Source organism: Cupressus sempervirens, chromosome 4 (assembly GCF_028749045.1).
Source record: "Cupressus sempervirens isolate cs-2001-9-10 chromosome 4, ASM2874904v1, whole genome shotgun sequence".
NCBI classification, from domain to species: domain Eukaryota; kingdom Viridiplantae; phylum Streptophyta; class Pinopsida; order Cupressales; family Cupressaceae; genus Cupressus; species Cupressus sempervirens.
The window spans coordinates 217,892,976-217,907,966 of NC_143121.1; the positions used below are offsets into that span (position 1 = coordinate 217,892,976).

The window sequence follows — 14,991 nt, forward strand, 5'->3', positions numbered from 1 at the left end:
CTATTGAATTCAACGAACTTGTTCATGTCTCCTGTCATATGACGAGAACAACCACTATCTATAATCCAATCAGATTTTCTCTTTTCCACTTGTGATACTAATGTTCTTTCCTCTTTTACTTCTATTATTTCTTCTTTTTCAGGGCTTTCTTCTTTAATAGCAACAAATCCAATTTCATCATTATTCTCATCATCATCATTATCATTCAATAAATCTACCATTTTGAAATCAAAATCTACATCCTCATTAACATAAAATCAATCTTTAGGTATTCTTGACTTATAGGGCTTCTTAGATTTAAACTTCTTCTCTCTTTAGTACATTTAGAAGAATAATGATCAGATTCATTACGCGTCCAACACTTACAATGTTTGTTACCTTTAGGTTCTCTCCTCATAAGCAAGGCAAGTCTTTCATCTATCTTCTTGTCTTCTTTTCTTGTTTGGCTGTTACTAGCATAGTCTCCACTTGTACTTGCACTTCTCGTCAATATAGGTCTATCTCTTAGTACATTGAAAACAGTTTCCACTCTAGGCAATTTTCCACTTTGTTTCATCCATATCTCAAATGTCTGCAATCTCGCAAGAAGAGTCTCTCTTGTAAAGTTAGGTTTGCAAGGAATAACATGTTCAATCATTTGTGTTGTTTGTTTGTAAGCAGGTGTCAAGGTCTTTAATATTTTCCATACAACTTCATCTTTTGATTTTTTTCCACAATTCTTTATTCGTGTGACAATCTCTTATATTTTAAAAATGTATCCTCTTACAGTTTCATCTTCCAACATCTTAGCATCTTGAAATAAGAACACCCAACTCTATAATCTAGCCTTCTTAGCATGATTGTCACCTTCAAATGTAGTTTGTATAGCTGTCCAAATCTCCTTAGCAAGTCTTAAAGATTTTACCTCTCCATATTCAACTTCAAGAAGGGCTGATAACAATGCTTCTCTAAGAATATTTTGCATGAAGTGCTGATAACAATGCTTCTCTAGCTAGCATATTATGCATGAATAGATCCTTCTGTTCTTCTTGACATCGCTCAAGCTTGTCTTCTTCAATCACATTCTTAGGCTTCACAGTAACTAACTGGAATTCTGAACCCATCCATAACAGGTGTATCTTCATCTTTTCTTTCCAGCTGTCATAGCGAATTCCATCAAATTTTGGACTATCTTTCTTGAAATGTGCCATAGATCTCCTTAGGTTTTTAAGCTTTTTCTTCAAGGACCTGATGCTCTGATACCAATTGTTAGAAAGTAAAGTCCACCAAGATAATTGAGAGGAAGGGGGGGGGGGGGGGGGGGTTGAATCAGTTATATACTTAAACAACTCTCAAAATTTTGAAACATAGTAGACGCAACAACCATAGAAAAATACACATGCACAATAACACTAGATATGTTAAACTAGGGAAACCCTTGATCAGAGGGAAAACCTCAGTAGGAATGATGCCCACAAGATGATGTACAAATATAAAAGTTCCTTGTGAAAAGATAGACCCTATGAGAAGTCAATAAAATACAATCAGTACATATCAGTACTTGTTAGGAGATTTTGAATCCCTGCTAGGAGATTCCAACCATGTTAGGAGTTGAAAGGAAGTCAGATGGACCCACTGCCCAAACAACTTCAGCACTATTCCTTCTGAATAATACAGTGTGAAATAACATCTGTCCAACCAACAACTTGTCTTGCCAAATACAGTTTCTTTATAAGCTCATCATGCCTCAATTGCACAGATCTCTGCTTTGCTTTTCACAAATTCGCATATCAAGCTTACATAGCCAAACATCACAAAGCATATGATCGCACTGATGATTACAACCAAGGAAACAACCTTTCCTTTATACCAAGTCCTAAAACAAGTTATTAAGTCGGCCTTGAGGCTTTCCCAATTTACAATAATAATATAGGACCATCTTAAGGTATTATAATACATGTTACATTACAACTTCACATTTCATCCAAGATTACACACAATTGTCGACTCATAGTCTTCTTAACTTTTCAGTCGATGATCTTTAGATTATACCTACTAAACCATGAGATCTCTAACATGTCTTCAACCTTCATCCATTTCTGTTAGGAGATAAAATCAAATTACTAGTAACTGCTCATTGTAAATGCTGCCTGAAACCAGTGTTCACTAAAATCCTCATAACTTGGTCTAGTCTTTGTATTTCCATACGTGCTCTTAGTTGTAGTCTCTAGACATATTGTAGAACATATCCTCGAGTGTGCATAAGCTAATCTTTAATCCTCGAGCCGTGTGAAGTTAATCTCTCACTGCTAATCTGCTAGTCTCACGAAAAGATAATTGTGTTTTCATCAATGACAAACATAGTCATGAATGCAACACATATGTTCTAAATCATGTCTCCAACACTGCTAATATGCTCCCCCATAGGAACCTCATCAACATTCATGCTAACAGTTGCATCTGGACACTATGGTAGGAGGAAGTACAGAGCCGTGCAAGAAAAGGCTTAGGCAAGACATATTGGTTAATACTAAGAACACACAGGAAGAAGAAGGTAGTGCTGAAGAAGTAGAGGAGACAAAGGAAACATTATCTGCAAAAACAAAAGAGTCTAGCTGGGATGAAGGGGAAGAGTGTCATTCTTCCAAGAACGCAAGTGAAGAAACATCAGAAGACATGGAAATGGTACAGGTGGTGGAAGGATCACTTTCAGGTATGAAAAACCAAAATTCAGCAAGGGTTGCACATGTCACAAATGCAGAGGTGGAAATAGGTAGGGAGGTTTTTCGCACAACAACAAGTACAAAAGAAACCATAGGAGATTCCCGCATGGAACCTAACTGTACGGATAAAGTAGGAAGCTCTCATATGGAACCCAACCGTACAAGTACAAACAACAAAGAATGTTGTACGTGCACTGACAGAGAAGGCTGTATGAACAACAATGATGGTCATACAAATGTCAGAGAAGGTCGTACGAACATTGGCAAATAAGGTTGTACAAACAACATAACTGATAGGATAAGAGGACGATCCACAACCGATCGGGAAAGAGATGGCGAGGGAGGAGTTGGCAACAGACTAGTTCTAGATTGGGGAGCAAAAAGGATAAGCTTCACATCCTCCCAAATCCCACCAAGGACCCACCTAGTCGTTGTAGAATGAATTCCAAATACCAAAGTAGTGGATCTCAGGACTACAAAGGGTGTGGATCGCACTATACACATTATTTTGTCTCAAGGAATTGAGACTACACAACCAATTGCACTGGTATTGGAACTAATAGGAGTACCTGCCACTAAAACAACCTCGACACCTACACTGTCATAGATTATTCTTCTAACACCCATGCCTACAATGGATAGCAAAGGGTGACAAGACTAATAGGACCTTGGCACCATGGATACAGAGGCGGATAACCTACTCGCCAAGTTTCAGCTGGGAGTAGAGGATATGCCACCACCTTCCCTTACTTTGATAGGGTTACCTTCCCTAAATGCAATGGGAAGACATGAGGGTATGGACTGACACATGGAGCCTGCAGGAATGGAAGGTGAAAATCAACATATGGGAATGGCCACACAACCGATACACATTGAAGAATGCATTCAATGGTTCTTGGTTGAATTGGAAGCCATGACTAGAGCCACACATAAAATAAGGAGAGAAGCTAGGGAGGCTGACGTGACAACAACGGTTTTGGCAATAGAGTCTCTCCTGCACTTTATGAAAGAAGTATGCCACACTGAGTTCAAAAGAGTATTTATAGAGCAAGGATGACCTATCAAGGAGATGGAAGAGCAGACTCAACATTGGCTAGGGCCACAAATCGTATAGGCACATGGGCCCCTCATGACCATTTTATCTCAGATGGAGGGAAGTTTCAGATCCGCCTTCATGAAGTTACAGAAAGTTATCTAGAAATTGATGAAGACAAAAGGTGATTGGAACATTCTTGGAGAGCGAGTAGAAAAATTGGAGACTCAGCTAGAATAGGAGAGGGTCATGCATACAAAGAAGCTAGCAGCAGCCAAAAAAAAAAGGATGGATGTGCTCAAACTCTTACAAGGAGCACGAAATAAACAATTCACTGCAGAGATGTAAAGATTTTGAGGCAGCGATTAGCACGAATCACAGCCACGCCAGGTACTTCCTGTCACTCGTCTCATTAGCCTACTGTTTTGTTTAGTTGTTTGGAAGATGACTTCTTTTGGGGGGATAATGTAGGCCGTAATAAAGAACTTAAGGTAATTATTATAGTTGTTAGGTAAGCAATGCACCAAGAGTTACTCCTATTGGTTCTCATATCCAACAGGAGCGCTCTATTCAGGGATCATTGGGAATTATAATGGTGTGGTAATATTGGAACATTGGTATAATTCCTTGGTACAATCAATAAAGTGATATTTTGCCATCTTTGTGTGATATGTATGTTTCAGTTATTACTGTAGCGTTATGGTTGTATTGGCATATAGTTTCTATGTATAGCTTTCGTACTTGGCATAGGAACCTCTTTGTATTTGGCATATAACTACTTCTATACCTAGCATAGTACATAGGTATAAAGATGTCTCTCGCAGCCACTATCTTCAACACTCCCTCTTAGCAAGAGAGAGATCTTCAAAGTGCCTTCACATGAGAAGTGCATATAGCTGCAACCAAAGATAATGTCAAGACAAAATCTTGTCATGGATTTTCTCAATGAAATTGTTATCTCAGCATAACAATATTCACCATAGCTACTCCAAGAGAGTGAACCATAATAGCATAAAAACAAAGTCATGGAGTTGCACACGACTTCCACCATATCTACTCGTAGAGGGTGGAAAGAGGGATTTCACCTCAGACTTATCCTAGAGAAGAATGCATTTCCACTATGCCTACTCACAGAGGGTGGATCAAGGGATTTCACCTCAAAATTCTCTTGCATAGAAGAACTCATTGACAAGGGATTTCACCTCGAACTTCTTTCACAGAGAACTTATCAACAAGGGAGTGCACCTCGAACTTCTCTCGTAGAGAACTCATTAACTAGGGATTGCACCTCGAACTTCTCTCCTAGTTAAGAACTCATTAAAGTACAAAAGATCATTTGAATGCCAAGACTCCCTCTCAAGAGGAGCAGCAAACTCACAGTTTGAATAACAAAATAAATTGAATGACTCCAGTTATTAACTAAGCAAAGAGCTCTGCCACACAAGCTCCCTCTGAATATCATTTCTTCCTCTTTAATGAAGTTTTATATCATCAATTCAATCTCATAACTGCAAGCAGCGTCCCCATGTTTATTTCGACAGCCTGCACAACTTTTGCATATAATCTCGCATCATCTTGTTGCTTCTCGTCCGTCCTACAACCAAGAGAAACTAAGAATCAACCTATCAAAAGAGAAAATATTGATCAATGCATAAAAGCATACACTGTTCCAGAGTTGTAACGACAACTCATGATCAATATTTAAAGGAATACTTATCTCTTTGTTGTATGATCTTCCTCAAGAAGGATCTCAGCACACACATAGATATGGGTCAATACACAACTATCTCTTTTAAAAATATTGAAGCCTTCATACGATGATCATAGCACTGCATGCATGCTATCTCACACAATGAATGCCAACAATCATCTTCTTGAAAACAGACCGATATAACTGAGATAAGAGCTGGTATATATACTTCTGCTGGTAGAATAATTCTGGTATATATAACTGAGATAAGATCTGGAATATATACTTCTGCTGCTAGAATAATTCTTAGACCCTCTCTGATACCATGTTAATTTTTTTGAACTAGAATACAAGAATGCAATATGCAGAAATACAAAAACAGAAGACACGAATAATTATCCTGGAGAAAACCCTCTTGCCTGATGGGAACAATCCAGCCCACAGAAAGATAAGATCCTTTATTAGAATTGCAAAACCAATTACAAAATCTCTGCTCCCCTTTTATGACTTTAACACTTAATGATCTCTCAAATATGAGCTGATCATAATCAACAAAGTATTGCTCCAAAGAAATGACAATACACAAATATATATGTCTCAGAATGTAACTCTGCTACATATACATGAGATTTAGATAAAACACTGTAGCTGCTCATTCACAGAGCAGAGATAACAGACATGATTGATTTGGAGGGACTAGGTAATCCACCAACTACACCTCTTAGGGGTTATAGATGAGCCAACACAAACAAACAACCCCCTTCTCTTATGATGTGGTTGGTCTCAGATATCAAAGATGTCTTCAAGCCAGACTCTAGACTTCCAATGTGATGCTTTCAAACCCTTCTTGGATTCCTAACTCTCCTCACCTATTGAAACCCTTTGAAAGTATGCATTCTCCTTAAGGTTTTAACCTTAACAGCCTTACTAAACCCTCATCCTGGGTTTCTACCAATTGACATGGGTGGAATGGACCCCTGACATCCCCATATTGCCAACACAATTCATTTGGGTGAGTTCTACCCATTACACCGTTTAAAAATCAAAACTGGCTATATTAGATCCAGTAAGGAGGCCTAATTCCTATTAGGTCTGCCTATTCAGTTTTCAGGGCTTATCTCCAAACTTCTCCACTGGACCCTGCAACCAGATGACCTTTTCAAACACCCTTTTGGGAGTTATTTCAGATGCCAAGAGATTTATTTCTAACTCTCTCAACAACCTGCCAAATGCTCATAGGGCTAGTTAGGTGATTAGGCCTAATTAGGTCAAATTTGCAAAGCAAGTACTAGGGTTTTTGACTCCAGAACTTGGCCAACACTTAAAACACCTTGGGGTTCTTCTACAACCTCCAAATCCACCATTAGATTCAACACTACTATTCCACCCTTTCATCTACAATCAAATATGCATACTGCTGTAACCTATGCACATAGAGATGCAGGGATAGGGCATCACTTTTCTTGCATTTGCCTTGACTTCTCTATCTGGAACCAAATGCATCTTACAGTACCCTCTCATAGTTTGAACTTTGAATTCTACCCTGGGCCACAAGTTTACAAGGGTGATAATTCAAACTAGAGACATTTTAAGTTGAAACCCTAGGATGTCTGTCTGATCAGACCAGTGAGTAAGTATAATTTGTAGCCTTCTTCAAATGACTCAAAATGGATTCAAATGAAATGCAATAGAAGGCTAATTCAATCTACTTTCTAACCATGCCCACTTACAGTACCATGCCAATCCTATATCTGTACACAGTCAGAATGACAGAGACACAATTTTTTTTTATTGCTGTCTTTATTCCAAATCCTTCTAACCAACCATCTGAATCATCCAAGACCCTTTTAGGAGTTATTTCAGATCCCAAGAGATTTATTTCTAACTCTCTCAACAACCTGCCAAGGGTTATTTCAGATCCCAAGAGATTTATTTCTAACTCTCTCAACAACCTGCCAAATGCTCATAGGGCTAGTTAGGTGATTAGGCGTAATTAGGTCAAATTTGCAAAGCAAGTACTAGGGTTTTTGACTCCAGAACTTGGTCAACACTTCAAACACCTTCTACAACCTCCAAATCCACCATTAGATTCAACACTACCATTCCACCCTTTCATCTGCAATCAAATATGTATACTGCTGTAACCTGTGCACATAGAGATGCAGGGATAGGGCATCACTTTTCTTGCATTTGCGTTGACTTCTCTATCTGGAACCAAATGCATCTTAAAGTACACTCTCATAGTTTGAACTTTGAATTCCACCCTGGGCCACAAGTTTACAAGGGTGAGAATTCAAACTAGAGACATTTTAAGTTGAAACCCTAGGATGTTCTGTCTGATCAGACCAGTGAGTGAGTATAATTTGTAGCTTTCTTCAAATGACTCAAAATGGATTCAAATGAAATTCAATAGAAGGCTAATTCAATCTACTTTCTAACCATGCCACTTACAGTACCATGCCAATCCTATATCCGTACACAGTCAGAATGAAAGAGAAATCAATTTTTTTATTGCTGTCTTTACTTTAAATCCTTCTGATGCATCCAAGGGACATTTATGTTGTTTATAACTTTATACAACTACCCCATCTGGTCTCAACCAATATTTTAATTGGTTAGCCGTTGGGAACATAATTTGTGAAAAGTTGCAAGGACAAAAATGCAACTTTTTGCATATCGAGTTTTGACACTTATCAAACCTATTCAAAACCTATCAAATGGCATCATTAGGCCACAATACATCAGTTTAAGCCCCTAAAACCATTATATTGCAAATTCACCCTTGGAGCAACATTTAAGCCATTTTGGCCAATATGGCCCTAAATGTCCCTAATGGCCATTTAGGTCCAAAATTTGACTCTTTCTATTTTCCTTATTACATGATTACAAAATATACCCTTGGGGTCTTATAGAGCTTTTTGGCCTAAATTTAGACCACCCCTTAGATAGGGTTTTATTCACGATCCTAAGTGCTCTTGCACCAATGATACAATGAATTTTTCTCACTTCAAAATTGCCATAACTTCATAGTCATCTCCGAAATACACCAAAAGGCAGAAAAAAACACTCTGTTACAATTATCATTCATTCCCAAAATGGTGACAACAGACTATATAAAAATAAGTAACAGAATGCGAACAGTCGCCTCATCAATGAGCCGACACATATGAAGATGGCAATAAGGATATGAAATGTTAAAGATAAGAAAACTAACGATAACATTAGAGCATTCATAAATCAACTTGCTGCGATATCAAAATGGTAGACAGTGTAGTGTTGCCAGCAGTAAGGCCAAACTGGTAAGCATCGAAGATGATAGACATCAGCAATGGTGCCAAGTAATCATAATGTCAAGTAAGCATGATTCCAAGCGGTCATGGTGCCATGTAGACATAAAGCCAACCAGTCACGGTGCCATGTAGACATGAGGCCTCTAACATACGATGCTGTATATACGATACACAACAGAGAAAAGGGAAAGAAACACAAATCTTTGGTAGTATGTGAGGCTCTTCCATTTAACAAGCCTGATGCACAACACGAGCAGAGAAAAAATAGAGATAATAAACAGAAGCTAGAAGAAATATCATCAGCCATCATGAAAAAATAGTTTTTCAGCAAGTCAAACACAGGTATAAAGATCTCTCTCGCAGCTACTATCTTCAATAGCCTTGAATTGGACTTTTATCATCCTATTAAGCATGATGAGTTGGCATTTGCGTTTTGATCTCGCCATATAAAAATTGAACGCCTCACAAGTCTCACACCCTACTAATAAAAGAGAGCAAGTGAAATAACCTTCAAATGTTGTCTCCAATTGTTAATATTTCTTCTCTCCCAACAAAATCCATTAAGCCATATGAATACTGAATTCATTTCCTTTCATTTGTTTTGTAACATATAAGTGGAAAACCAAAAAAAGCAGTAACACTGGTAAATGCTTATTTGGAAGTTGTTGATGAAAACTGTCTCACCTTCTTTATGGTTTGAATGCTTTTTACACATGCTGAGTATAGAATGAAGAAAACTTTTAGGATGGCAACCTTGTTAGATTCAGGAAACTCTGATTTGTAAATATTTGTTTGCCTACCTTGGATAGATGACAAAGGTGTGTCTCATTAATGTTTGAACTAATGTATTATTTTACGTACTGCTCATGTTTAGATGCCATAATCAAGGGTCATATAAAGTGGATTTTAAATGCTGTGTAAATCTCCAACAAATTATAATTTCTCAAATAGTTAAATTTAACGGTTGCATTGAGCTTATTAAAGATGAAGAAATAATCTCTTCAATCTGGTTTTCTTAGCACAAAAGGTCTGTGTTCAAAGCTTATTGAATAATCATTCTTCGAGCAAGATTGAAGATTATTAGCCAGAATTTAGACTGTTGTATTGTCAATTCATGAAATTATTAACTGATAATTGTGATTGTATTCTCTCTGTGTTACGCAGCCAACTCCATATTGGCACGAAAAGCTGGTAAATCAAAGCCTTTGATTGCTCCCGCTTTTGGCACAACCTCGATTCCACCATTTTTTAGCAGCCCATCCTATGGAAGTAGTCAATCTCCTTTTGGTGTTCAGAATTCAACATTTGGTAAACATGACTTTTGTGTGCCTTTCTATATTGTATTTCAATATATGTGTTGATCATTGAATGATCCATTTGTGTAATGTCTTTTTGCTTTTGATCTAATTAATTGGATTTATCTACAACTTGTATATTCTCTATCATTGCAATAACAAATGTGAGCCCATGTACATTTCTAATTCAGGGCTTTTGGGTATTATTATTACTCATTTATACAGATTCTCATCGTTTCCTCTCATTATCTATTGCTCAGGATTTCAATCTACTCCTACATTTGTCGGCCCTGGTTTTCAGCAAACACCAATTGGTAGATATCATGGAGGTAGCAGGGTAGCGCCATACACTACCACAGATGAGACAGATGGTGTTGGCAGTGTAAAGCTCCTTTCTATATCAGCTATACCAGAATACAAGGACAAGAATCACGAGGAGATAAGATGGGAGGACTATCAATTAGGTGACAAAGGTATTTAGCAAGAATTGTGTTTTTGTTTTTATATTTGGTATTGGCTATGCAAAAGCCACTCTTAAACTAATCAGCTGTATATCGCAGGTGGTCTTTTTCCTCGGCCAACACAATCCAGCCCCTTTGGCCAGACATCTGCCTTTGGTCAGACAACTTCTGCCTTTGGTCAGACAACTTCTGCCTTTGGGCATACAGGAACATCTTCTTTTGGTCAGACTTCTGCTTTTGGGCAAGCGTCCCCTGCAAATTTATTTTCTGATATATCTTCTGGCTTTTTTGGAAGTAGATCAAAAGGATTTGGTAACACACCATTTGGGTCTTTATCAGGTGCTGCCTTTAACTCACCTTTTGGGGCCACCTCCTTATCTAGCTCTTTTGGTACAGTTTCTTCATCCCCATCTCTTTTTGGATCACCTAAACTGGACTTCGGATGGGTATCTTCAGCCTCTCCTTTTGGCACATCGAGTTCTTCAGCATTTGGTTCAACCCCCTTTGGCCAAGCTTCTCAGCCTGGATCATGCTTTGGTTTGACTCCATCACTAGGATCAAGTCCTGCTTTTGGTTGTAATACCTCTTTTGGAAACAGTCAGTCAGGATCATTCAAATTTCCTACACATGCTTTTGGCCAGACTGCAACAGTCTTTGGTCAGACCACCCCTGCCTTTGGACAAACGACAAATGTTTTTGGCCAGGTTACACCTGCTTTTGGAAGCAACTTGTTTTCTAACAGTACAGCATCAATGATGTTTCAGAGCAAACTGGCAGGGCATACACAGTCACAGGTACATTTATTGGATTTTTCTGTTCAACCAGCATCCTTTTTTTTCCCTTCATGTATTGTCTTTTTGTTACGTTCTTTATGCTTTGAACTGCAGCTTGATTGGCCAATATTGTGCATTGACTGTGGTATGGGTCGAGTTGAGTTTGTTGTAATGATTGGTTTTATATAAATTACAGCCTTCTGCGTTTGGTGGATTCCAAAATCATGCTCCCACCCAGACACAAGGTGCTTCATTTTCCTTTGATTTTGGCCAGCCACAGCCAACAGGCATGCAAATTTTCAATATTAATAAGCACTGAGATATTTTGAGTGTGTTGTTGGATTCATGGTTCATTCATTCATTTTTTATTGAATCATGAGATTTGACACATTCTTTTTTATGTAAGTAGAAATGGAAGCCTCAAAAATTCAGACCTCCAAGGCGGCACTTGGGAAACATACAGGGGAGGTGGAGAAAGAAAATTCTGAGTCTTCTATACCATTGATTTTACAGAGAATGGATAAAGATAAGGAGAATATGGAGCAGCTCAAAGAAAAAGTGGAACAACTCACATCATATGTAGAAAACTTTGTTGGTGCTATTCAGTCTTCTGCGCTGATGTCTACACTTCCACTTGTTAATGTTGCTGATAAAGATATGCAACCAGCTGGAGAGATTGGTTGCATTGTGAAGGCAACCATGTCTTGGATGGAAGAGCTAGTTGCATTGGGGTCAAAACTCGTTGATGAAGCTGTCATTTTATATCATAAAATCCAGGATGAGTTGAACATTTTGGCAGATATGAACAAGAAGTTTGATGAAGAGTTACAAAGGTTAGAATGGAGTCTACCTCAAATTAAGGAGATGATGAAGATCGACTTTGATATCCTTGTAGCAGAGGAAATTTTTGGCAGATCAGGTTCTAGCTTACCTATTGAATGGCTCAAAGCTACTGAATGGAGAATTAAGATCTTACAGGAAGGAATAACTGTATTCAAGGAGGTTGAGGGCATAGCTCATGATGCCTTAGCTGATATCCAAGATTTCATAGTAAAAATACCATGTGATTTTTATGATGATCAGAGATCTATCAACTCAGCAGGTGTCATAAAAGATCAATTAGCAAAGTTTATAAAGGAGTTGTCGTCAATACTTGATATTGCAGCTATTGATAGGCTCATGAAGATGAAGACTTTAAGCAGGAAATTTGAGAAGAAATTGATCAAATGCCGGGAAGTGCCCTGTAAAGTGTCGAATATCCACATATCCCAAGATATGCGTTTCAGATATTCCAAAGGCCCAAATCAAGAAGCAGTAAAGGAAGCAATTGATAAATTTAACCAATATCAGAAACGAGTTTGCAATAATGAAAAAGGAACCATCAATAGTGGAGATAAGGGGAAGGCTCTCAGTGAGGGCAGATGACTTTCAAAAGATCATCAAAGTTCTGCTCAATTGTAATGATTTAATTTGTGAAATTATAATGTTTCATTCTATATAGTTTGGAATGCAATATATTAACTACCAAAAATCCTATCCTTGATAAATAATGCATCTTGTTCGTCAAATATTTGTGAAGTCTTAAACAGTAAGATAAATGGTTATTACGGAAGCTGAAAGGTTGTTTTGTCTACGAGCAATGTACCTTTTTTTGAGTTGATTTTCACCAAAATTATATAGATTGAAGACTTCCGGGTTCTCATTTGAATGAGTGAAAATGAGATCTGAACTTTGTGGTGGAAATAATTTTGTACCTCGTTTTTTCTCTCCTTACGTTCGTGTGGAGTTCATTTTCAAATCTTTTATTATATAAATCTGCTAGATATAGTTTCTTATGCTAGTTAAATTAAACTCTTTGTATATGTAATTTGATTTGTGCTCATTCTTTTATGCATTTTTTTTTTCCATTTTCACATTAGTTTAGACATTCTATTCCCTAAAGAAAAATTTGAACAAGTTGTAGGTAATCCACTAAAAAGAGGGCTAAAAATTTATTTAATTACAAAAGAGACAACAAAGTATCTAGAAAATAGAGCACAAGAGAACCCCATCACTATCCAATAGCTGATCAAATGTAAGAACCAAATCAAGAGGCAATTGCTCCTTATTCATGATATTCCAATCATGTATTTGAGCTTATTTTGGCCTAACAATTTGCAATTGGGTATATGCCTAAAAGTATTTGAATCAAACGGGTTACACAACTGAAGAATGTTTGATAACTAAATATAAGTGCCAACTAATATCTCCATGGTTCTTTCGTAGTTAACAAGTTCACCATCATCTAAGAATCAGAGTCACAAATAGTCTTGCACCAACCAAGAGCAAGACAAAGATGAACAACATACAAAATGTCAAGAGCCTCCATTGAACTATTAGGTTGAAGGCCCTTGTAAACATGAATAAATTGGACCTCACTAAAACTGTCCCACCCAGTATCACTATTGCCAACATGCCTAGGATCTTCCGACATGAACCATCAATATTAGTTTTAAAAATGTTTATAGGATGGGGTGAGCAATAACACTCATTGACTTGTAGTACCAGGTGTCTTCATCTACCATTTCTAACTTGTTCCCCAAACATCAGAGCATCCCTTTAAGGAGGAAAATTAAGACATGTAAAGATGGCTACATCACCAGGGTCTTTACCTCAATCAAATCACACTTAGCTACAATCGTCTCACAAAGAGAATGCATAATTTTGCACCACATCACAGGTGTATAACATCCATCCTAACATCGTGAAAAATCCTTCTATTCTATTCCATCCAAACATGCCAAATGGTAAAAGGACTAAGATCCAAAGCAACTCAAATAAAAGAAGTTTTAGCATGAGGCTTGCCCAACGAGCCTAGAGCTTAGACAGAGAGGAGACATGGAAGCATATCTAACCCCGCACATCCCACCAGTTGGTTAACAATTTGTCCTCCTATTAGATTTTATAATCTTGACTATTTGATACCCAATGCTTGGAAAGACAAAAGGATGTTTACCAACAAATGGGTCAGTGTATGTGTTCTATCACTGCCCTCTAAATTGATTAGGTACAACTCCCTATGATTCTTGCAATAATATGTAATGAATGTCTTTATGTGATAAAAAATTCTTGATATTATAAGCTCTTAACCTGAGATCAGTAAAGGATAAGCAAATTGTTTGTAGGCACAAACAATTCAGGCAAGATATATATGAATAACCTATCACACTCAATGGAATGATTGCAATAGATTCTCTTGATATTCTCTAACTTCTAGTTTTATTCTAAATGCATTTACCCATCTATATGTAGAAGTTGGAAAGAAAGAATTATACATATGAAGGCAAGTGGAATTGCATTATCTATTAGCCTTGAATGAAATGGAATTCAAAAAGTATCTAATAGATTCACATACATTATCCTTCAATTTTCAATGGATTATCTAATATGTACGAAACTATCAAGAGAAGAAACAAAATTATATATGAAACAACAAGTGGAATTATTGTACTGCAAATATCAAAACAAAGTGGAATCCATCTGATTATTTATAGGATCATACATAATTTTCTTTCAGCTCTAAGTGCAAAACTATCTAATGCCTGGACCACAAAACATGAAAAGCAAATACTGTAAATGGAATTACAAAACCATTCACTCTCAAGTTTTTCGACCCTTTGTTATGTCCAATGAGATTACATTTATAGCTCTCTATCATTTTGAAACTCTGGTAGAGCAACAGTCACAAATAGAAAATAAAATGAGGAT

The 14,991-nt window shown here is 37.3% G+C and overlaps 1 protein-coding gene across 4 annotated transcripts in view; it reads left to right on the forward strand.

Annotated features, from left to right (window-relative positions):
* Positions 1-12,952, forward strand: part of LOC149560776 (uncharacterized) — a 49,154-nt gene extending 36,202 nt beyond the window's left edge. The window contains exons 3-8 of one of the 4 annotated variants that reach the window (XM_089824802.1): positions 9,880-10,023; positions 10,271-10,483; positions 10,571-10,693; positions 10,811-11,265; positions 11,441-11,531; positions 11,654-12,952. In XM_089824802.1, the coding sequence (XP_089680928.1) occupies positions 9,880-10,023; positions 10,271-10,483; positions 10,571-10,693; positions 10,811-11,265; positions 11,441-11,531; positions 11,654-12,669 (2,042 nt within the window). In that variant the 3' untranslated portion in view covers positions 12,670-12,952. Of the gene's footprint in view, positions 1-9,879; positions 10,024-10,270; positions 10,484-10,570; positions 11,266-11,440; positions 11,532-11,653 lie in introns of all 4 variants that reach the window. The other 3 variants (XM_089824803.1, XM_089824801.1, XM_089824800.1) reach the window with 3 other exon arrangements.
* The last annotated feature ends 2,039 nt before the right edge of the window (positions 12,953-14,991 follow it).